This window comes from Mytilus edulis, chromosome 2, assembly GCF_963676685.1.
Source record: "Mytilus edulis chromosome 2, xbMytEdul2.2, whole genome shotgun sequence".
Classification (NCBI taxonomy): Eukaryota; Metazoa; Mollusca; class Bivalvia; order Mytilida; family Mytilidae; genus Mytilus; species Mytilus edulis.
In genome coordinates this window covers 34,431,765-34,457,979 of record NC_092345.1, presented here as the reverse complement: position 1 = coordinate 34,457,979, position 26,215 = coordinate 34,431,765, and the positions used below count along the sequence as shown (strand labels likewise).

The window sequence follows — 26,215 nt, the reverse complement described above, 5'->3', positions numbered from 1 at the left end:
CATTTTTACCATTTATAGTAATGTCAATATATTTTTCTTTATATCATATTAATTGTTATTGAATTGTCTTTAAGAATCATGTTCTGGATTTTGACCGGGCTTTTTATATTTTTGTGAATTTTAGTTCAAAGATGAAAATTTCACTTCAATATTGGTATACCAGGGTGACTTCCGGTCAACTTTTTGCCCTTTTATAGTAATATATTTATTTTTTTCTTTATATCATATTATTTGTCATTTAAATGTCTTTAAGAATCAATTTACAGACTTTGACCGGGATTTTTATTTTTTTTGGAATTTTAGTTCAAAGTTGAAAATTTGACTTCATCATTTATATACCAGGGTGACTTCCGGTCAACTTTTTGCCCTTTTATAGTAATATATTTATTTTTTTCTTTATATCATATTATTTGTCATTTAAATGTCTTTAAGAATCAATTTACAGACTTTGACCGGGTTATATGCTTTTTCGTGAATATAAGTTTCAATGTTCAAAAATGTGTTGCCAGAGTCACACTAAGAAACACTTCCGGTCAACTTTTCGGTAAAAAAGCATTTTCAAATATTTTTTTTTTAATTTAATCTTATAGCCTATTATAATAGCTTTCAGAATCACTTTTATTTATTGATTTAGCTTAAGCGGTTCCAGAGATATTAGTTATAATACACCAATTTTTCACTTCCGCGTTTTCCACTTCCGCGTTTTAGACCTTCCCCTCAACACGCTTCGCGGACAAAATAATCTCTAACACAAACCTCTTTTCTATGTGTACGGGTCAGTGGCAGCCATTGTGAATTTCAGTTAATACAACTGTTAAATATCTGCCATAATAAAGCCTTATAACACCTCTTTCAAATCGTTTGCTGCTAAGAAAAAGATTGAGTCGACAGAAAGGGGCGTGGTGGAAAGAAGAGAACAGTGAAGGACGTTTTGCAGACCAAGGTCATGGCCAGATCAATGAAACGAGCATCCCCACTAAAACTGAAAGCAGAACTTGACAGATCTAATGATTTAGCTTGCTGCAGACATTTTATTCATTGCATTAAGTATGCCTTTTCGAAAAAAATTTCAAAACAGTCATTGAAAACCGGTTGACACTAATTTTTTTATAAATCTAACGCAAGTTTGAAACAGAATAGCACAGGTTTGGGAACGCATTTTTATACATTTATCGGTGCAACAACAAAGGGCGAAAATGTAAACAAACATATCAACTGACAATTGATTAATATATCTGTATTATCATATGTTAAAAATGGAAACTTTATTTAACATTGACATAATAAAGTTTGAATATTATTTGCATCTGTTTTGGGGGTACTGTACTTAATAAAGGTCCAGTATTCAGGTAGTCCAAATAATTATGACTTCTGGCAAGGCTATTTTAATTTTTTTCTGGGACGCCTTCCTACGACGCAAATTATGGGGGGATTTTTGACACCTAAATTTGACATAAAATTTTCATTGCAGGTTAGAAATTTTTACGTAGTTACAAAGTCCTACCTTTTTTGTGCTTATTGATGTGAAATATATCAAGAAATATCCCAAAGAAAAGATAAAATAAGCTATTTCCATTTGAGGTGGGCAAACATTTATTTTGTTTCAAGATGTTTTCCCACAATCACTAACGAAAAGTACTTCCGGTGAATATAAAATTTTTAAAAGATTACCTTGCAAGTTCAATGTCTTCAACTAGTGTTCCCCAAATTTGCTAGCTTGTCATGTGACTCTCTTGGGATTCTCTGTCTTTTTCATAAATAATTATTGTACGCAAAATTGAGAATGCATGTCTGTAACATAGTAATCATGACAATAGATATTAGAATATAGATTCCAAATTTATTCATATTGTTTTAAATCTGTAACTGGTACAAATGCACATGTAACTTGAAAATTTAAATTATACATTAGGACCAATCAATTTATCCTACTAAAAACATGTTTAAAATGATCTGATGAGCAAACTCTTCTGTTATTATCCAATTTCCTCTTAAAAAAATGTGCAGAAATGTAACATGAAATTCATCATTGGCTATACAATATCAATGGATACTGTACAAAGTATTTTCTGAGCATTGAAGGCATCATATTTTTCATAGGGATGTCTATAAATTTTATAAAATAACCAGATAACACACAGTCAACAGGATTAAAATGTTGGCCATTAGGTTCGATAGAATGATAGATGAGGACTATTCTTATTTTTGAAAAAAAAAATTTAAATAAAAAAATCCTTTATAATAAACTTTGTTCAATGTTGTATGGGTTGGTTTTATGAAATTTACAACCATTTATTGTTCTGTTGAGTCTGGTTTAACATGTTAAAGTTTCATGAATGATAATTATGATAACACACTAATTTTTTTTTTTAATTTCCAGGAATGAATATGTCAAGTGAGCTGGGTATTTCCCCAGTCTTGTTACAAGCTATAAGTGAAAAAATATCTTCAAAAGATTCAAAAATGGATCCAACATTTATCAAACAGGAAATGATTGACAACCATGATAATGTTTCTCAAAATGAGGCATCATGTGACCCTATTATGAACCAAGATGTGAGTCAGATTCTTCCGGACATTGTGAATTCTGTTCAGCAGAGAATTTCTATGGAAGGATCCAACAGAACAATAACTGCTGATGACATTCGTCAGTTGATTAGCTTGAAACTTGCACAACAAGCTCAACAGCAAATTTCTCAGAATAGTGAGGGACAGAATTCTTTTGCCGTTAATCAACCCAACACAACAACCGACACATCCATGATGAATTTTTTATCAAATGTCGCTGCAACTCAGACAAAGTCAACAGCTGAAAGCAACATTAACAATAGTAATATAACCAATAGTTCAAACGTGAGAAATTATGAGAATGAACCAAATGTGCAAGGTTCTTCAAATTCAAATCAAGTCTTCATGTGTTATAACAACAACCAGAACTCCAACACAACTGCACCCTCTCCGTCTAACGATATCGTTGTGTCCGAAGCAGGATCTGCGGTTAATGTTGTTATCGACCAAACTGGTCAGAGATATCTTATGCAAGACACAGACTTGCATGTTGATCAGGCAAAAGTGAATGAACATTTAATTCGGCAAGCTAGATATAATGAGAAAGGAGAATTGGTCATTTCTGACATGGCCGTGGATAGTGCTTCTGAAAAGTCTGAAGGTGTAGATCTCTCAGTGTCCCTGGAGTCTCGTTTACACACAACACATCCAACAACAGTTGTGACAGACCCTTGTCCAGTGTGTGGAGATCAAGTTTCAGGTACTTGTACAATATACATGTATAAAGGTTTCATACATTGTACATGTATATATACATTTGTATATACACGTGATAAATATAAAAAAAAGGACATGTTTGGTATGCATATATAAGTGCCAATGAGACAACTCTCCACGACCACTAGCAACCATCATGACCATATGTCTAGAAGTTGCCAAAAAAAGTATCAGGACCAGTTGTTTGTGTTTGATTTTTTTGTTCAATTCTTTTTCCCAGCATGTTCAGAGGAAATGCCAGGTGCTTAATCTGGTCTGTTAGTGTTCTAGATCTGCTGCCTAATATTTTTAGGTACTCCTACATGTAAGTACATGTACAACTAACATGACTAAAGATGTGTATTATTGTTTTTATTTATAACATTTATAGATACCTGTTTACTATATGCATATTATCCTGATTATAAGGTATGAACATTCATGTAATTTCAGGTTACCATTATGGGATTTTTACATGTGAAAGTTGCAAAGGATTTTTCAAACGAACAGTTCAGAATAAAAAAGTGTTCCAGTGTCACAGGAATAGTGACTGTGATGTGATGAGGGGTAACAGAAAGAAATGTCCTGCATGTAGGTTTGCAAAGTGTATGTCTACTGGAATGAAAATTGAAGGTAAGAATATCAAGAATAAATACATGTACATGCATGATAAGTTACCTATACATGTTCATTGTTCATACCACATGTTCACTGCACACAATAAATATGTAAGTATGTAATATTAGTGAAATAGGGGAACACGCCTAGATTTGAGAGTAACCAAGAACAAAAATCACAATTATCATGATTACATGTACAAAAAAATGTATTAAGAAAAAGGAATTCAAAAAGTGGCAATTTAGTAGGGAAAAGTTCAACACTCTTTTTATACAATCTGCAGATGTTTTTCGCATGCAATTGTATAAACAAATGTATACTTACAAGGTATAAATGTATTTTTACCAACATACATGTATGTAAATGTAATGTAAATCTTGATTCAATTTTAAAATGTTTAATTGTATAAAAAGAAAAATTAAACAAAAAATAATTGTTCTTCAAAGGGAAGATAACTCCTTGAAGCATATACAATATTCATCATTTTAGAGTTTATATGATGAACTCACAAAATGCTGAAAAGTAATCAATTTATTAAGGGGAGATAATTTCTGAAAAGATTGGAACACATCAATTTCATAGTCTGAATATATACACCCTGTTTTTCCTTGGAAAAGTACTAGTTTATTTAAATGTATTAATTCTGTATTACATATCTATACAGCTATTTTCCTCCTCTGAAGTATACATTCATCTCCCATTGTATTTTATACCCTATAGCTATATTGTTCTCCTACATGTGTCTCCCATATTATATAAACTCGAGCTGTTTAAAAAAAATAGATGGTATGTTTCTTTTGCAGCTGTTAGATTAGATAGAACACGTGGAGGAAGGAGCTGTTATGATGGATGTTCACCTCATGGCCGTCCAAATAAAACATTCTTGGACAAGAAGATGACCCCAAAACCTAAAAAAATGCAACCAGACTATATGAAACATTTACAAACCATGGAACTGAAGCTGCCGTCGGGAGAAAGCATCTCTGGAAGTCATTTAATGAACTTGTTACAAAAGACGCCTGTAAAACAAACTCCAGTTGTTACCCCAGTTGTTCCCCCAGTGTTAACGGAAATAATGAGCATGGAATCTCTGTTGTCAGAAGACGAGAGTAGCTCAGAAATTCCAGAAAAGTTTGGCGAAGGGGATCAAAATTTTTTCTTGACATTTTTGCAAATTGCTGAAGTTCGATTATATAAATTGGTGCGATGGGCTAGGAATCTTCCGCAGTTTAGTGCAATATCAGTGAGTTTATACTTGTTTATTTACTTGAAGAAGTAAATATTAATATGCTTTCATATTTGAAACATACTTATACATGTTTATTTTATTTACTGGTATGGGTAAATTATTTTATTGGCTTAGTTATGTCCCTTAAACGTTCAGATTTTTTTACTTTTACAAGTAAAAAAGTCATACTAGTACATTGTATTTTCTTTTCTTGAATTTCTCAAGCCTTCTTTGCTCTAATAGAATTTTTAATTGTCTATTTTTATGCCCCACCTACGATAGTAGAGGGGCATTATGTTTTCTGGTCTGTGCTTCCGTTCGTCCATCTGTGTGTCCGTTCAGGTTAAAGTTTTTGGTCAAGGTAGTTTTCGTTGAACCTGAAGTCCAATCAACTTGAAACTTAGAACACTTGTTGCTTATGATATGATCTTTCTAATTTTAAATCCAAATTGGACTTTTGACCCCAATTTCACGGTCCACTGAACATAGAAAATCAAAGTGGGAGTTTCAGGTTAAAGTTTTTGGTCAAGGTAGTTTTTGATGAAGCTGAAGTCCAATCAACTTGAAACTTAGTACACTTGTTGCTTATGATATGATCTTTCTAATTTTAAAGCCAAATTAGACTTTTGACCCCAATTTCACAGTCCACTGAACATAGAAAATGAAAGTGGGAGTTTCAGGTTAAAGTTTTTGGTCAAGGTAGTTTTTGATGATGCTGAAGTCCAATCAACTTGAAACTTAGTAAACTTGTTGCTTATGCTATGATCTTTTTAATTTTAAAGCCAAATTAGACTTTTGACCCCAATTTCACAGTCCACAAAACATAGAAAATGAAAGTGGGAGTTTCAGGTTAAAGTTTTTGGTCAAGGTAGTTTTTGATAAAATTGAAGTCCAATCAACTTGAAACTTAGTACATATGTTCCCTATAGTATAATCTTTCTAATTTTAATGCCAAATTAGATTATTACCCAATTTCACGGTCCATGGAACATGGTAAAGGATAGTGCGAGTGGGGCATCCGTGTACTTTGGACACATTCTTGTTTTCAAATGTCTTTACTAATCATTAATATAAGGTGTAATTAATTTCATGGGCAATTAAAACCACATTTGTCTGTTATTTTCAGAACGCTGCTAATTAAATTACAAGCCCAAGGCAATTTGTGAAGGCCTTGTGCAAGTGCAATTACTTAAGATCTTTGTACAATTAGTTTCTCTGTTGAATAATAAAATTAATGAGATGAAACATTGCACACTAACAAAAAATTATGAGCTAACCTGAGAAAAATGTTAAAGGCATGTATTTACATCTCAAACTTGAGAATTTTAGGGATTGTATATTATTATTTACTTCTTCAAGTAAATAAGATTAGTTGTACAAGTAGTACCATAGTACTTATTCTTTTAACTATATCTCTGACTCTCTATACATTTATATTCTACAGGTGTATCTTATAGTACACACAAGGCGATTCAGTTTCAAAAAGAGAGTTGAAAGATACCAAAGGGATAATCAAACTCATAAGTTTAAGGTGGTACCTAACACTACAGGGAGATAACTCTGTAAATTCAGCTAAACGTTTTAATTACGTTGTGTTGTAAAAGGAATATTAAGCTTCTCACTGATCAAAATTGGTGTTTGTCAAATTGCTATATAACCAGTGTAATTTTTCTGACAAAACGGTTGGTTCAAAATTTTGTAAATTTTTATATTTTTGTTAAGTGTCAGAGTAAATACTTTGACAAAATTTTATGAATATTAAACGAGCCAAATTAATTTTAGCAAAAGTGTTGGGTACCACCTTAAAAGCAAATTGACAATGCCATGGCTAAAAAAGAAAAAAGACAAACAGACAAACAATAGTACACAAACACAACATAGAAAACTGCAGACTTAGCAACACAAATCCCACCAATAACAAGTTGAACACTGGTGTCCTAGAAGGGTAAAAAAGATCCTGCTCCACATGCATGACATATGCATGTGACACTGATCGTGGAAATTGCTCTGGCTCAGGTTGTGTGAATCACAAGAAGATTGTTTGTGATTGAAGGGGACGACACTCTTATTTATAACTTTAGTCATATTGTTATATAACAGAGTTTCACCATATATAAGGTATATCAAATCCTAGATCCACCGTGCCAAGTCGTTAGTGTTGGAATTATGCAGTTCACACATGTATGTTAATATTTTTTATTTTATTTCATTAGACAGATGACCAGATATTACTGTTGCAAAATGGTTGGGCAGAACTTCTCATATTCAACTGTTGTATGAGATCTGTTGAAAGTAGAACAGAAATCTTCCTACCACTTGGTAAAACTGTCGATCTGGAGAAAGCTCGTAGCATCAGTGAGGGATGTGAAGACATTGTTCAACGAATGTTAGATTTGACCGATCAGTTACGTAGACTGAACGTTGATCAGTATGAATATGTGGCAATGAAAGTTCTTGTACTCATCACACCAGGTAAGAAGGCCAAATAAAATATTATGTGTGTTTCTTATTACATCTTTGAAAATAATTGGGTAGGTACTAAGGTAGGGATTTTTTTTAAATTTTACAATTTTTTTTTTACATTGAGTCTATGGGAGAGAAATTCTGACTTTTAACAGTGCTTATTGAAAAAAGACCAAATTTTTGTTAAGATAAAATTGAGAATGGAAATGGGGAATGTGTCAAAGAGACAACAACCCGACCAAATAAAAAACAACAGCAGAGGGTCACTAACAGGTCTTCAATGTAGCGAGAAATTCCTGCACCTGGAGGCGTCCTTCAGCTGGCCCCTAAACAAATATATACTAGTCCAGTGATAATGAAAGCCATACTAATTTCCAAATTGTACACAAGAAACTAAAATTAAAATAATACAAGACTAACAAAGGCCAGAGGCTCCTGACTTGGGACAGGCGCAAAAATGCGGCGGGGTTAAACATGTTTGTGAGATCTCAACCCTCCCCCTATACCTCTAACCAATGTAGAAAAGTAGGCTTTTTCCATGTTTTCTGAAAATCTATATGGAATTGTAATTTTTAAATGGCTAGTCCAAATATGCATCAAGATTGATTATAAAGCCAGGGAATGAATACTTTCAACCAACAATGAGTTTTTTTCCCCTCCAAATTTATAGATAACTGTCAAAAACACTGTTGAATCATATTTTTTTAAATCATTTACATGAGATTCGGGCTTGCTTGAATTTTACAATCAAATCTTTAAATTACTGACATGAAAATTAAATTTGTGGCATTATCCAATCAATCATTGTCAATGAGAATATTAAAAAATTGTTAATTGTTGTGTGAATTTATTGCTGAGATTGCTGAAAATGGACACAAACGAAAGATTAATTATTTTGAATTCAGGAAACATTGCATTCAAATACACAATGACTGAATCAAATTTAAACTGCAATTTTTTTTATTTTTGCAAAATATAACAAGGCTGAATTCCACAATAACAAAATCAGCAAAAATATTTGAACTTCAATAACACTGACAATGTGCACAGGTATGTTCAAAAGGAATTTCTCTTTGAACATACTGGTGCACACAAAATTAGGTGCAAAAGAGTCGGAAGATACTAAGGAGACTTTCAAAGTTAATGTCTAAAACATATGGTTTCTTTTTTAGATGTGAAAGGAATGAAAGAAAATTACAAGGCAAGAGAACAGCAAGAGTTAATAAGTGATGCTCTATATAAATATACTATTTCACATTATCCTCAGAACCCTGACAAGTTTGGTGAAATGTTGCTCAGACTACCAGAGATCACACGTGTTAGTAGTATCGGGAAAGAATTACTGAACACATTGATGCCCCCTGGATTTCAATCCTGTGGACTTTTGTTCGAACTTCTCAAAGGAGATGGAGCAGCTAAGGAAGAAAGCTAGCAACACTTCTATAAAAAGATTTCTTGTTTCACTTTCTATGTTTTCATACTTGTTTATGTTCATGTATCTAAACCATGTGTACTATCAAATGTTACATTCGTTGAATCATGGAATTGAATTTGGGTAATTGCTTACATGCATGTGCCATAATTGTGAATACTTGTAATTATGGGTCAAGGTTAAAGTTTACATTACGTTATGAAAAATGTCAGTTCTACTTTAGTTTCACTGCTGAGGCGCAATTTATGCATTCTGTTCTTGACATTTTCCTTTAATTAATTTGCAATTAGTCTGTTCTAACATGTTAACGAACAATCCAGTAGAAAATGTTTTTTTTTTTAAAATAGTGCTTAAAGATAAAAAAAATTTAAGTGACACTTGTTCAAATTTGATTTTCAGTTTCAGAAAGCAAGCAATGGTTTAAAAAAAAAGATGAAGTCAGTTTTAGATATCATCATAACTTTCTAGTTAGAACATTTATACAATAGAAATTTTTAGCAAAAGTATTTATTATAATCTTAATTGAAAATTTTAATGATATTCTTGTCTTGTACACTAAATCTCTCTTTAATCTTTCTGCCTATTGTAAGCTAGCATGTCAAACATTAGAACTAACTAAGTTAACTAATGAGACTTGTATGTAGATTTGATTAAACTTCCCAAAAATATTTTCAAATAGAGGCCAGCAATTGACAAATTTCAATTTGAATTATCTCCCTTGAACAGTATCTAATTAATTTGAATAGGTTAATAGTATCCTGAAAAGAGCTTCTAGGGCATGGAATTTATCAAGTATTTAAGGTGGTACCTAACACTACAGGGAGATAACTCTGTAAAATCAGCAGAATGTTTTAATGACGTTGTGTTCTTACGGGAATATTAAGCTTCTCAATGATCAAAATTGTAGTTTGTCAAACTGCTATATAACCAGTGTAATTTTTCTGATTAAACGGTTGGTTCAAAGTTTTTTGAAATTTTGATATTTTTGTTAAAGGGTCAAAGTAAATACTTTGACTAAATTTAATGAAAATTAAACGAGCCAAATTCATTTTAGTTAAAGTGTTGGGTACCACCTTAAGTAAACAAACTTGCTTAAACAAAAAAATAGTAGAATTATCTTAAAAATGAAGCTACGGAAAACCCAAGATATTATTTATTAATTTATAATTCATTAATATCTAATGGTCAGCTGTAAACATTATTTAGGATATTAAAGAAAAAATGCCTAGACCTTTCATACACTTACATTTAACTTAACAAAGTATATGAAGATATTTCAAATAGAAAATGTACTAAACGCAAAGGTTATTTAAAAAGATGGAACAAATACTTTCATGTGTAAAATTTTTGTCAGTATGTATTACTGTAAATGCAGAAATTTTTGTGGTCATCTATAAATAAACACCTTTGTTGAAGATTGAACAAAAATGCAAGATTGGAAGAATGTTGCATTACCTATAAAGCTATTGAGGTTTATACTTTTAAGATAAGAGTTTTTTTTATTTTTGGAAAACCCATCCGGTCATAATTTTCAAAATAATAAAAACATCACACAAATTTCTGGATTTACGGTATATTCTTTGAATTCTAAGAATTTATTTAGGCATTGTATTCATTATTTTCGTGTGTTTACTTAAAATTAATTTTACTTGGAAATTACAAATAAATATATATCCCTTATATATAACACTGAGGAATGTAGCTTGGAAGATAACTCATCTGCATTGTTTAATAATAAATTGGTGGAAATAACTTGTGAATAGAAATGTTAACTTTCTTTCAGGTGTTTTTAAGATTGCATAAATTTTTTTAAAATACATGTGCTGTAAATTCAGAACTTATTGAGTGCATTTATTATTGTGATTTTGTCATTTTAGACTAAGATGCGATTTTAGTTTTTGCAATATCAATGAATATTGAGAAAAATCCTGTTTAATTAAAAAAATAAATCCAAATTTATTATCCAAACAGTTATAACCCTGTAGCATTTTTTCATAATAATAAAAACATTGCAATAATTTCTGAAATTACAGTACAATATTTTGTAAGTGATAGTTTTCAAATGAAGAGCTTCTTGTCATGTTTTTTTTTACGTAAATGTGAAGGTAAAATACAAATTAAAAATGTTCAAATAAGTATAAATTTCAAAATAAAATGGGGAATGTGTCAAGTAGACCTGACCAAAGGGCAGAAAAAGGGGCTTGTATGCAGACATTAGACAACTCATGAAATCAAATATTCCTGAAAACCTGAAAGTTTTTCCTCAATACTTAAAAATGGTTTCCATGTAAATAAATGAATCCACTGTATACATGAGTTGAATTTAAGAAATCAGAGGTGGATTTAGGGGGGGGGGAGGAAAAATTTTGGTTGGTTATATAGGGAATCACTGAAGCGTGACGGAATCAGGGCCCCCTTAGGCAGTCAGTGGGCCCCCTCTTATGAAAATTTCTAGATCCGCCACTGGAAATGTTTAAAATTTGAAAGATGTTTATTTGAAATGGTTTATATTAGTCAGGAAAGAGACTTAATAATAAGCATAATTGCAACAGAAACTACATTTTTATGAAGCATTCAAGTTATTGCCTTTTTCATATATTATTAGATCTGTGTACCATATTGATTTTGTATTGCTGTTTAATGGTAATGCTTAATTGGTCAAAAGATAACTTTTTTGTCCATTCACTGTTTTATGTATATAACTGAAAAGTTTCATTTGTTTACTTTCTGAATCTGTAATATGTTTATAGTGGGTCAAATCAAATTTGTTCAGGTGTACAAATGGTATACTTTATCATTGACAAAATTTTGAAATTTATCTTTATCATGACATATTTTAAGTTACTGTGCAATACAATGAAATCAATGACAGAAATAATTGTTCTCTATGTACATATTAAGCATGGATTTTTCTTAGAAGAATTAAATAGATTGACAAAACTCCTCAGCAGGTTAAAAACTTACTCAAAATTGTTTATGAAATAGAATTTTACTATGAAACTTTAAAAAAAAAGTCTTTTTGAATACCCCATTTAACATGTTTAAATATGAACCATAAAAAATAAATTTTATCGACCATAATGGTCGAAACATTTTCAGAAAATCCAGTAGACTAGAGATTTTTGGACAGAAAATCCTAACTTTTTTTCAGCATTTAATACAGGGTATATTTTCTGTTGCTCAAAATATACAAAATTAAGCATGTGAATATATGTAAATATTCTCTGTTTTGTTAGTATGCTTTGTTCTTAAAATATATAATAAAATTTGTGACGATAGGAACAACTAAAAGTTAAGTATTAGCTTTGGATAAATCGTTTTGTTAACTTGATTTCCCTCATGATGATGGGAATGAATCGTCTCCCTTTCCTTAAGCTGACGACTCATTATTAACTAATATGAAACAATTTTCAGTATTCAGTAAAAAGCATTTTTCTATAGACAGTTATGCAAAAGTTATCAAAGCCATACACAAGTCTCCATGACTGGTTCTTCAATCTGCTAGAGAAATGAATCGCAAGTTTTTAACTGTTTCAGAATGTCAGTATAAAGCTTGAGCATGAATTACTTAATATTTATTTAGTATATAGATTTGTTAAAACATTTTAATTGATTTGATATGTCAATATTTAGGAATAATGTTTCATTATATGGAATAGTATTTGTATTTTTTTTCTTATATTGTGTATGAATATAAATATAAGTTTTCATTCAACATTATTCGAAAATAAACAATAACAAAATTATGTTGTTTATTGTTTTGTGGACAGTGGAAGCTGTCATATGCATAGCAGTTTAAACAGTGGAATTACAAACATGGTAAAATAAAAAAACAGTTTTCTTTCATGTGAACAAAAAAAATATTTGAACTCTGGTTAATAGTTGTCTCAATTGCAATCATAGTTACCACATCTCCTTATTTTCCTAATAGTTCATTATACACATCTACACAATACCAACGGTCTGGAAATGGTAGTATTTACCAATAATTACAATTTCTGAAATGTATTTTTGAATTTAAATCAGAATAAATAATTAAAACAGGCATATCTACCAGAATCCAATCATACATATTGACACGCTTTTGTCAGAAACAGCAGTTGATCTGTTGTCATCACTTTAGGTCCATGTTGTGGTTGTCTAATTACATTGTATCCTTAAAGGTTAGTGACCATCACCAAAATTATATTACAAAATGGACCACATGAATGATATTTCAAATTGAGTTATTGTCCTTTAATGTTCCCTACATGTTATCTATTATATTGAATAGTATAGTAGTTGAATAGAAATTTCAAGAGCAAGTCAAGATCTAACCAGGTCAAGCCATGACAAAAATCAGTAATTGACTTCAGATCTACATATATGGTCTTTTACATGCGCCAACTTTTACATGTACCACTTCAAATTAATGTTGCCTAGTTTGGGCTTCCTTTTAAAAAACAATCAATAATACGCATAAGAGGTATCATCCATGTGTCGGTTTGGCAATAGCAGGCTTTAGGATTATTGTCTAGCCAAGTGGGATTTATCAATATTAGCCTGAATCTTTTAAGAGGATCCAAAGATAATATACAAATGAAATACTTAAAAGGTGTATAAGAACACGTACTATTTTGATTGATAGCTACTTGGCCAGATGTTATTAAACATTACATGAATGTCCCGTATGTAGTAAAAGAACCATATTCAAGGACTTGATCTACAAACAAACATGGCTGCCGTTGCCAAATAGAACATAGGGGTGCCTCATATATCAAAAACTAAAACCGTTAGAGCAAATCTGATTATTTCTTTTCCAGCTTATCAACCAACATAATAAAATTAAGAATGGAAATGGGGAATGTGTCAAAGAGACAACAGTCCAACCATAGAACAGATTACAGCAGAAGGTCACCAACAGGTCGTCAATGCAACGAGAAACTCCTGCACCCGTATGGCTATATCTAAACTACTGCCTGATACAATAACATCTTATGATAAAAGCAGGAACACACTAAATAAGTGAAACTAAGTTGAATTATTCATTAACAAATTATGTTAAATGATTTCAGCACCAACATTATTAGAGAAATATCTCCATTCCCTGTGGGGGATTCAACGTTAGACATGTCGTATTTATTTTTAACTTTAAATTTAGTCTCAAACATGCGAAAAGTTTTTGATGCGGATACATTATATTTAAGAATTACTTTAGATTATTTTGTACACCTGTAAAAGAAAAATGTCCAATGGTCTCGATCTATATCCTTGATATCAACAAACCAAATGCATGAAAACATTTTTATTTTTAAAAAAACACGAGAAAGCCGATATATATCAAATTAAAAATAGTTTCTGTGGCATCATGTTCTCTTCCTTTCTAGATGTTTCAATAATGAATGTATTCTAGAAGATATTGGTCTATTTTGAAAACTTATTGGAACGTTAATCACTGTATATACTATACAACTTTCGATACTATAGTAGAACCTAAATTTAATATTCGTGTTGTTTATAGTTACTATCCTAAAAATAGAAGAAAAAAAAACATTTCAATTTCTTTCAATATAATTGGATTTTATCATACATTAGTAAGGTATTACAAGCCCAGTAGTCAGCACTTTTTGTGCTGACACGAATTGTCATTGATATGGTTATATTTATAAATTAACTGTTTACAAAATTATGAATTTTTTGAAATACTAAGGTTTTCTACCTCAGGCATAAATTACCTTAGCTGTATTTGGCAAAACTTTTAGGAATTTTGCTCCTCAATGCTCTTCAACTTCGTACTTTATTTAGCCTTTTTAACTTTTTTGGATTCGAGCGTCACTGAATGATAGTCTTTTGTAGAGGAAACGCGCGTCTGGCGTATATACAAAATTTAGTCCTGGTATCTATGATGAGTTTATTTACTAGAGGATTTCGAACAAAAATATTGTTCTACTTTTAAACGGTGGTTTCCTGAATAATCGCGAACTTTCGTTTAGAGTATATAAATGCTGTACTGCTAAGAAATGAATCAATTGAAAAATAGTAAAGTTCGCGGAAAGACACTGAGAGTTGCTGTAAAGTTTTTACATACAGAAGATCCAAAAAGGAAAACCATTATTATCATATTGTGGTAAGTAAATTTTATATAGAGTTGACTTACTTTGTATGTAATCATGGTATTATTTTATCTGCGTAAATTAATAAATATTGTTGAATTAAAATTGTGCTTTTAAATATTATATGATATAAATCTTTTATTTAGACAAAAACGAATTTCATTTAGACAAAAACGAATCATTCATGTTGCCGTATTTTTTTATTGATTAAAATTGATAAATATATAGAATATTAATTGACAGATATATATGCTCAGGGTAAAATGAAAACCAACCATAAATTCAATGACAGTTCACAGAGTTTTTTTATATATATACTGAAACAAAGAGGAAGACAGTAATGAGTGTTGACAGTTTAAAATATTTTGTAACGTAATGTTTTATACTGAATCGAATATGAAACTTAATTTTTTTTTTCTTCAGATTATTATAAACGTAGACAAAAGTGAAACAAAAAATGACAGGAAAAGGTCCAGCAATTGGAAGTGATCTTGGAACAACTTATTCTTGTGTTGGTGTATTCCAACACGGAAAAGTAGACATTATTGCCAATGACCAAGGAAACAGGACAACTCCAAGTTATGTGGCTTTCACGGATACAGAGAGACTTGTTGGTGATGCAGCTAAAAATCAAGTCACACTGAACCCTAAAAATACAATTTCCGATGCTAAAAGACTAATTGGCAGAAACTTTAGTGATTCAACAGTTCAGTCAGATATGAAACACTGGCAATTCAAAGTTATTAACAATGAAGGTAAACCAAAACTACAAGCTAAGCATAATAACATTAACGGTACCAATTTTTCTGCACCAGATGCGCATTTCGACAAATAATGTCCTTTCAGTGATGCTCGTGGCCAAAATATGTAAAATCCAAAGCTTATATAAAATATGTAGAGCTATAAGGAAGAAACCAAAACATTTACCCCAGAAGAAATAAGTTCAATGATATTGGTAAAAATGAAAGACACAGCTGAAACATATCTTGGACAGACAGTTACAGATGCCGTCATCACAGTACCTGTACACTTTAATGATTCTCAAAGATAAGCAACAAAAGATGCTGGAATAATTGCAGGACTTAATGTTTTGAGAATAATAAACGAGCCAACGGCTGCTGCTTTGGCTTACGGTCTTGAGAAAAATTTATCAGGCGAGTAAAACGTTTTAATATTTGATTCGGGAGGAGGAATATTTGACGTGTCAATTCTTACTATAGATGAGGGTTCGTTGTTTGAGGTTCGGTCAACAGCCGGAGATACTCACCTTGGAGGCAAAGACTTTGACAATACAATGGTCAACCATTTTGTAAATGAATTCAAGAGAAAATGTGGAAAAGATATTTCTGGCAATAATCGTGCAATTAGAACACTGAGGACTGCCTGTGAGAAAGCAAAGAGAACATTATCTGTATTACATTGTATTTCACTGTATTGCATTGTAGAGTATAAAATTATTGTTTGATTGTATTGCTTGACCCTCATGGGTGTAATTTTGCAATACAGATTATTAATATGATTATCAAGCAGCACAGAGGCAAGTGTTGAAATTGATTTCTTATTTGAGGGTATTGACTTTTATACAAAGGTAACTAGAGCACGATTTGAAGAACTATGTTCTGATTTGTTCAGAACAACACTTGAACCAGTTGAAAAGACATTAAGAGACGCTTAACTTGATTAAAGTAGTATTCAAGAGATCGTTCTTGTGGGAGGTTCAACGAGGATATCTAAAATACAGAAAATGCTTTCAGAATTTATGAATGGAAATGAACTGAATAATTCTGTTAACCCCGACGAAGCTGTGGCCTATTGGGCAGCTGTTCAAGCAGCTATCCTGTCGGGCGATCGTAGCGACACTATCAAAGATGTACTTTTAGTTGATGTAGCTCCATTATCCCTTGGTATTGAAACTGCAGGTGGCGTAATGGCAAAAGTGATCAACAGGAATACAAAGATCCCTACAAAGGCCTAACAAATATTTTCAACGTATTCAGACAACCAACCAGCACTTAGTATTCAGGTTTTTGAAGGTGAAAGAGCAATGACCAAAGACAATAATCATCTAGGAAAGTTCGATCTGACAGGTATACCACCAACTTCCCGTGGTGTACCTCAGATTGAAGTAGAATTTGATATTGATGCAAATGGACTATTGAATGTATCAGCTCACGACAAAAGCACAGGAAATTCAAAGAAAATAACAATCACAAAAAATTAAACGATAGAGGAAGGCTAAGTAAAGATGATATTGACCGAATGGTTTCTGATGTGGAGAAATATATTAAAGACGAAGATAAAAAACAATAGGAGCGTATCACAGCAAGAAATCAACTGGAAAACTATATATTCAGTGTTAAACAGTCTATAGGAGACTCGGGTGACAAGCTGTCAACACAGGACAAAGACGACGTATCAAAAGCTTGTGAAGAATTGCTTAAATGGTTGGATCAGAATTTACTAGCAGAAAAAGAGGAATATGAGGACAAAATGAAAGAACTTAAGAAAATATGTACCCCCATTATGACAAAACTTCATGGAGGTGCTCATAATGAATCAAACGGACAAAATAAAAGTCAGAATACTTCCGGTGGGCCTACGATAGAAGAAGTTGATTAAATAGTAGAACACTTATTGACATATTATTGTTATGCTTTTATACTTTGTTAGCAATTGTTGTTGTTGAATCATATTATCTAAGATTATTTTCATACGGGTATGATAATGTTTAATATAAGTTTGTGTTCATTCAATTCTCCCTAAATACTTTTCTAGCATTAATGTTTTTTGCAAACCTTGTGTTCTTTGATGTAACCTTTTGTCATCAAACTGATCGACTAAAAGGGAGCAGATTGAGGTAGAGGAGATAGAAAGATACCAAAAAGGGTTTTCAAACCCACATGTCAAAAACAGACTGACCATGCCATTGCAAAAAAAACACCAGAAAACAACAAAAAGATTAACAACAGTAAAGACAACACTGAAAACTTAAAACCAAACAACACGAACCCCAACAAATACTGTGGGCGATCATAGGTGATCTAGAAAGATAAGCAGAATCTACTACACATGCGACCAACACCCTTTAAAATGAAAAAAATAAGTTTATTATGTCAGTGATCTCGCCGTGGGTTGTTTTTCTTGATTATGTATTTATACATATAGAAGATGTGGCGTGATTGTCAACACGAACCCCAACAAATACTGTGGGCGATCATAGGTGATCTAGAAAGATAAGCAGAATCTACTACACAATGCGACCAACACCCTTTAAAATGAAAAAAATAAGTTTATTATGTCAGTGATCTCGCCGTGGGTTGTTTTTCTTGATTATGTATTTATACATATAGAAGATGTGGCGTGATTGTCAGTGAGACAACAATTCACTATAGACCATGTCATTTGATATAGTTGGTGTTGATTGCAACCTATAATTGATTGATTATTGATTGCTAAACGTCCAGTGGGCAGATCTTTGATATTATATCAATTTATACACAACTTTTTTAAACCATGCAAATAATCTAAATCATAGGAAATATTCACTATATATAAAAAGAACATTTGTTGTTCTACGTTTTGTCTGCATAGCAAACTTTTGTGTTATACTCTCTAGGAGTAGGGATATATTGCATTCATCTTGTCCGTCTGTTCGTTCAACAATTTGTTTCAGACACCCTTTTCTCATGTTGTTCAGAATGACTTCATATTTGATCAGAAGTTTGACCTTGATGTGTTGTAATATTTGACCTCTTTTTTCAATCTTTCAGACATCTTCTATCTCGTGGTTGATGCTTTGAATCAATCTTTAATTTTGTTAAACAAACTTCAATTTTTCGTCACATTTTTTTTAAGTACTACATAACAGAGTAACTTCATATTCTGTTAGCAACTTACTATTGATCAGTTGTACCATGTGAACGCTTGTGATCATGTAAATGCCAAATGATTTCAATTGCTTACTGTAGCGAAAGATATATATTCAAACTCATAAGTCAAAATAAACTGACAACGTCATGCCTCATAAAAAAAAAGACAAACAGACAAACCATATGATAGTGCACTAAACACAACATGGAAAATTGAAGACCAAGCAACACGAAGCCCACCAAAAACGGGGGTGTTCTCAGGTGCTCTGTAGTGTACCTCATATTAGTACAACCCTTGTTATAAGTCTTATACGGTAGGTCACATTCGTGTAAAGGTGATGGTAGTTACGACATTAGGTACATTTACGACGAGATGATTTCATCTTCACCATTCGGAACTCTAGGTTTAATAGTTTCTTTGTAAGCAGGAACCATCTATCATGGAAATAATGATAGTAAATATAAGCCCGGGAATATCGTATCAATTTGGAGGTACATACTCCGTATGCAGGCGCTGCTGGATTGTTGCTACATAGAAATGGAAAGTTCAAATTGTGAAGCTGAAATAATTTCTTTTGTGACAGTCGTAAGTTTTGTTTTCAACCGACCCACATTGTCAGTTCCTAGATATAAGTCAAAATATGGGGCAGACTTTAAAACTGTATCTGTTGTATCCTTTGTCTCGATTTCAACGGAAAAGATGCGTTCAGTATATAGTCAACGAATTTTGAATTATTTAGTGAGAGAAAATCGTCTATATACTAGATGATTGAACTGATATCAAATCAATCAAAATGTGGAGGAATCAGCAAATTAAATACAACACGATCAAGTAAAAAGTCTTTCACATGTAAATGTGTTGGTTTTGTGCATATTTATCAACTTTATCCGTCCCTGCATGTAACGGGAAGTTCTCTCACCATAATAAATGTATCTTGTGAAAGGAATACTATCCGGTTTTATCCTTTCTCCATAATGTTTTTGAGTTATCTTTCTTTACTCACACGTAAAATACCTCCTTTTTTAATGAAATATAATTTAAACAGTATGGTTGGAGTAATTTTCATCGATATATTTTATTTCATATAAGTATGCAAAAGAACTTATAAATTTTTAAAAGTCAGAACTATGAAAAACAATTAAAGGTAATCAAAGGCCATATCTGGCATTTGCTCAGAGAACGGGTTAAATTCCGTTCCGTGTTGATACATTAACGTGTAAATACGCTAATTTGAGATTGAAAAACTATTCAAATACAGACTTATGAACTTTCTAACAAAAAAAATAAGTGATGAGTGTTTATTAAGTCATTACAAGAAATTGTATCAAAATTGTTTTTACTGGTTAAAGGACAATTGAGACAATTTGAAAGTAGTTTGAGGGAGGTAATCCAATTCAATTTAAAGAATAATGTTTGATTACCTCCCTTTCACTGCTTCTAAATTATGTATTAATAAATGATGATTGTCTTCAGGTGATTAGCTGTCAATTCATTTTTAGCAGTTACTATTAATTAATATTAATTTTAGCCAGGACTATGCATGTCATTTTATATTCTAAAACGTTTATGATGTATTTAAATGGGTAATTATGATTGAGAGACTGACCATACCTTGAGAGGAAAGGAATTATTTTTTGGAATAAGGGAAAAGGGGGAGGTGGAAAATATCGGAGGGGAGACAATTTTTCTCATTTCAGAAATGTTTTTTTTTTGGGGGGGGGGGTCAATTCGAAACAGTGCGTGTGTTGCTCAAAATAAAAATAAATGAATATATTAAATTAAAATCATTTAACCAATTCTAAGTTCTTTGACCACAGTTATCCTGTGTCAGAAACCTATCATGTGTCAAATATTTAATTACAATCCAAATTTAGACCTGTATCAAGCGCGAATATAGTGTCCATTTTTGCCCCAACTGTTCAGGGTTGGACCTGTGCGGTCGGTCGTATTCAGCTGTGCTCGGCGAAGCAATTTATTTGTTCAAGCATTGGAATTAAGATTGGCATCTGCAAACAATATAAAAAGGCGAAGTTTAACTTCTATACATTATATCTAAATTTGATTAGACATAATCAAATTGATCTATTATGATAATATACAGGTTTAACTCCGCCTACTTATAGTGTTTTCAAATTTCAATCTTAGTTACAATACTTCAGGTGAATTGATACAAACAAAGCAAGCAAAGAAAAACCAAACCTTTAACTTGATAACAGCTGTAACGATTTTTGTCAAGGTAGTTGTGGATGAAGTTTAAGTCCAATCAACTTGAAACATAATACACAGGTTCCCTATGATATTATCTTTCTAATTTTAATGCCAAATTAAAGTTTGACCCCAATTTCAGGGTCCTCTGAACATAGAAACTGATAGTGCGAGTGCAGCATCCGTGTACTATGGTCACATTCTTGTTTATACATTTGATAACAAAATCTTAGACCTGATGATTTGATAGGGTTACAGACTCCGGAATAATGGCCTTAAAAATAATGAAGAGATAAATGAAGACCCCATCAAATCATTCGACTTAATATGTCATATTTAACTTTGTTTGAAGATCATAATCCTGAAAGCTTTTAAAATACGATTATAATATGTATGTCTGAAACAAAGTTAATTTATATTTCTTTTTACACATTTGTTTAATACTTTTGTTTACCATCAAACTGGACACTGGGCGGATTCATGTAATTTTTATCAATGAAACAAAAGGTATTCATGAAAGGTGCGATTATCCAGTTCTTACTCTTTAACATAATTGTTGTATAATTGTGATTTTTTTTAATACCAAAGTTGAGCATTCTTCAGAAATTTGAGAAACTTGATACAGATCAAGTGTTTTCATCAATAGAAAATGTTATTATTTTGAAGAAAATTTTGAAATATATTTAACGCTCGACTATATATTCGCAAGGCTAAAAATTGTTTGTGTCTAAACTCTTTGTTTTTCAGTCGTATTTAAAAGCTATTAGTATTTCGTTTTAAAGAAAGGAGTTATCGAAGACAAAGAAATGATCTATATGCCTATTTATTTACCTTAAGAAAAAGTCAATTTTATCATTTCAAGGACGCGTTCATCGACCTTGCAAAATATTGCCAGACATTAAAGAACAGTTTTAATTTGAAAAAGATGTTAATTTTAGAAATCATGCAGAAAATTTGTTTCATTCATCATTTGTTCATTTTTAGACACTATAGTACATTTTTTATTTGAAAATGATGTACAAAAATTGTCCATTGAGGGAAATTATGCACAACAATATTTTTCATTTAGTTGAACCGAGTCGTTATAGGTTGATATCTCATCCTATTGGCTGTGTCAGTATATGGTAATAAAAAACATATATAACGTGTTAAATATTTCAAATTTACACATGTACAAATAAATCAAGGAAGCTATTTGAAGAATATGCTGTTAATATTTGCGGAAATGGGAAAGTGTGGGTTTTGTTTTTGACGTAATACGTTTTAAACATGATAATATTTTTTTCGTTGGTGCATCAGCCGCCTGAAGTCACTGTTAAACATATACAGTCATTGTGCTTTCTTTGACATTGTAGGACTGTGATTTTAGTTTCAAGAAACCTGAATATGCTCCAAACAAGTAATAAAAGAATACACACATTTAATAGAATAAACAGCTGCGCCATGAGCGCATGATACGCTCGTCGCGTTTTCAAAGAATAAAGTTCAATAACTCCTCAATTTCAAAAGAAATGTGCACAAAACGAAAGGAAGCTGCCTTAATAGATATAAATCAGTCATCAAAGTTTAATGAAAACTGCTGAAAGCACTTTTAGAATATAGTCTGAAAACTGGAAAAATCACCCTCTTTTTATGAATAAAATCCAATAACTCGGAAACGTAAAATCCAAAATTTATCAAGATTAAAAGGAAGCACACATCAATAGATTCACCAAAGTTTCATGCAAATTGGTAAAAGCGGACGGATAGACGGATAGACGGACAACGGTTTACCATAATACGTCTCGTAAACGGGCGTATAAAAAAGAAGGGAAAAATAAAGATACGTACGAAAAAAATGAATAAGCAACGTATTTCTCGATTTTTTATTTGGCGTGATGAGCGTAGATCATGCTTATCGTAGTAAAAGCGTGGTGAGAACGTGGTATAATCGTAGCACGATCGTTGTAGAAGCGTAATGAGGACGTAGTATCATCGTGAAAACAACGAAAATAAAAAAAAACCATGCCGCTCATACCGTGACAACACCATGATCTGAATTAATTTAAGATCGCATTGAGCGTGGTGCGATTGTGGTCTAGTGGGTTTGGGGCGTAAGCTGGGGTCACACATCCACGATTTTTACTGCCATCCTTGACAGGACCATTCCCGATTAAAAATTGTCAAAATTTTGAACAAGAAAATTCAAACTGAGAAAAACAAATTAACACGACAACAGTGAACCGACGCTGACGGAAGTTATCCGTTAGAAAACTGTCGGCATATTCGGGATGCTCAGGAACTGTCGGAACGTAATCCTAACAGGGTCCGCTCTACCGCATTTCAAACGGCTTTGTCCGGTCTCAGTCGTCTTGTGTTCTGTTATTGTCGAGACTCTGGCGTGGGTATCATTGATGAATTTCGTATTAATATCGAGATTGTTCTGGAACGGTTTCGGCAAAGACGGTTCGCATTCGACAAGATCTGAATGCAATCTGGACTCAATCGGCAGAAAAACAGCAATGAAAAATTTCTCCAGATCCTTCCATTTCGACAGGACACCGTCAAGAAAACACATAACATTTTTAGGATTTTTATCCGATACAGCAGAATCTGTCACAATATAGTCACGCTTGTAATCTGACTAGACAAAATCGGCCTAGTTTCCCCGAATGTTACGGGACGCACCTAACCGTTGGAGTGCTTGGCCGAACTATCCGGACCCCGTATGAATCTGTTATGAACTTAAACGACTGCGTTCAGACAATGATAGGACATTCCCGATAATTGAGGATAGTAATCCGACTTTTTCACTTTTCGTGTCTTATCGCTGTCTGAGCTCAAACGGGAGCAATAATCGGCAATGTGTGAATGCCGCATTTGCAATTACAAGAATTGTATTAAAATATGTAATTTTCCTCCTACCCAATTTATCCCTAACGTTTATCATAATATGTACTAGTCATTGCTATTCACTAGTAATCTTTAGTTGCGTAATTAAATTTGATGCAGGAGCCCTATAGTTTTCATTTGTTTCCATCTCTCCGTCAGCCCGTCAACAAGTTTCGTAGAAAAAAAAACAAATGTATAGAAAGAAGTACCATAAAATTTCCCAATGTTGCCATATATGTAATTTGCATATTTTTATTTTCTTGCATTTCAGCTCATCAATTATAAAAACATTCTGTTTCATAATTTTATTGTGCACAGTAACTTGGCTATGTGTATCCTTTGCTTGAAAATAGGACAAGGACTTAGGTTGAAACTGTTGGTGACTCTTGCCTTAAATGTGTTTAATGTGTCCGGACCATGATAAATGGTGCTGGTAATTATAACTATGCACTTTAAATAGACTATGCCGATATTTTGATGACAGACGTATGATTTGTAGCATACTTTCTTGTAGCAGCAAAAGATCTAACAAGTGTACATGACGACTTGTTTTGTGTGCAAAAGTATAAATTATTTGCTACCGAGCCTCACACAAATTCCACAGCGGGGCCGTTGCGGACATGTAAATTTTTGCTAGATATTGTTTCACCTTTCCTGTTTATATGACTAAATTTGTGCTGCCCATATTATATCAGACAAGGTGAAATTATATAACGTAAGAATAATGGTTTACGAAGACATTACCTAATAATTCAAGCCCGTACCATCTCTGATTCTCTTTCCGCCTGTGGTAATCGTAGTAAGAGATATATCACGACTGGATTATTCTGGTTAATGAAGAGAGGGAATGTAACTCTAGATCTGAACATATATATATACACATTTATCACTGCTTTTTCATGCTCCATCTAGGGACATTATATTTTTCGACTGTCCGTCTGCCCCGCTTCGGGTTAAAGCTGTTGGTTAAAGTTTTTTGTCAAAGGATTTTTTGATGAAGTTGAAGCCCAATCAACTTGAAACTTAGTACACATAATTCCTATAATATGATCTTTCTAATCTTAATAACAAATACGATTTTTGACCCCAATTTCACGGTACATTGAAAATAGTAAATGATAGTAAGTAGGAGTTTCAGGTTAAAGTTTTTAGTCAAATGTAGTTTTTAATGAAGTTGAAGTCCAATCAATTTGAAATTGTGTACACATGCATGTTCCCTATGATATGATCTTTCTAATTTAAATTCCAAATTAGATTTTTGATCCCAATTTCACTGTCTACTGAACATAGAAAATGATAGTGCGAGTTTCAGGTTAAAGTTTTTGGTCAAGGTAGTTTTTGATGACGTTGAAATTCAATCAACTTGAAACTTAGTATACATGTTCCCTATGATATGATATTTCTAATTTTAATGCCGAATTTAGTTTTGTCTCCAATTTCACGGTCCACTGAACATAGAAAATGATAGCGTGAATGGGTCATCCGTGTAGTATTGACACATTCTTGTTTGTTCAAGCATTGTAATTAAGACTGGCGTCTGCAAACCATATACAAAGTCTAACTTTTATATATTATATTTAAATTTGATTAGACGTTATCAAATAATCAAATTAATCTTTTATGATAATATACAGTTTGAGATCCGCCTACTTATATTGTTTGCACATGTCAATGTTAGTTACAATACTTAAGTAAACTTTGATATAAACAAAGCAAGCAAGCAAAGAAAACCTTTAACAGCTGTAACGATTTTGGTCAAGGTAGTTATTGATGAAGTTGAAGCCGAATCAACTTGAAACATAATATAAATGTTTCCTATGGTATGATCTATCTAATTTTAATGCCATATTAGAGTTTTTACACCAATTTCAGGGTCCACTGAACATAGAAATTGATAGTGCGAATGGGGCATCCGTGTACTATGGACGATTCGTGTTTTCATAAACATGATAAGTAATCCTAAATTTGAGGATTTGGATAGGGTTACACACTCAAGGATAATGGCCTTAAAAATAAATTATAAATAAATGAAGACTCCATCAAAACCCTCGAACGTAATATGCCATAATTTAACTTTGTTTGAAGATCCTAATCCTGAATGCTTTTAAAATACGATTACTACATGTATTTCTAAAAACAAGTAAATTTACATTTCTTTTTACACATTTGTAC

The 26,215-nt window shown here is 32.2% G+C and overlaps 1 protein-coding gene and 1 pseudogene across 1 annotated transcript; both read left to right on the top strand.

The window, feature by feature from the left end:
* The first annotated feature begins 747 nt into the window (after positions 1–747).
* Positions 748–12,751, top strand: LOC139512052 (nuclear hormone receptor FTZ-F1 beta-like). The gene is made up of 7 exons (XM_071299368.1): positions 748–1,047; positions 2,381–3,268; positions 3,718–3,897; positions 4,686–5,125; positions 7,324–7,582; positions 8,746–9,806; positions 10,085–12,751. Exons 2-6 carry the CDS (start codon positions 2,383–2,385, stop codon positions 9,003–9,005), a joined length of 2,025 nt encoding a protein of 674 aa, XP_071155469.1. The 5' UTR covers positions 748–1,047; positions 2,381–2,382; the 3' UTR covers positions 9,006–9,806; positions 10,085–12,751.
* A 2,803-nt stretch (positions 12,752–15,554) lies between these two features.
* Positions 15,555–17,716, top strand: LOC139510547 (heat shock protein 70 B2-like; annotated as a pseudogene).
* Positions 17,717–26,215: the final 8,499 nt, after the last annotated feature.

Excerpts from the sequence above, each read along its gene's own strand:
- LOC139512052 (XM_071299368.1), top strand. The coding sequence starts at position 2,383 with ATGAATATGTCAAGTGAGCTGGGTATTTCCCCAGTCTTGTTACAAGCT. Across the intron at positions 3,269-3,717 it reads GTGTGGAGATCAAGTTTCAG|GTTACCATTATGGGATTTTT; the intron begins GTACTTGTACAA and ends ATGTAATTTCAG. Across the intron at positions 3,898-4,685 it reads TACTGGAATGAAAATTGAAG|CTGTTAGATTAGATAGAACA; the intron begins GTAAGAATATCA and ends TTTCTTTTGCAG.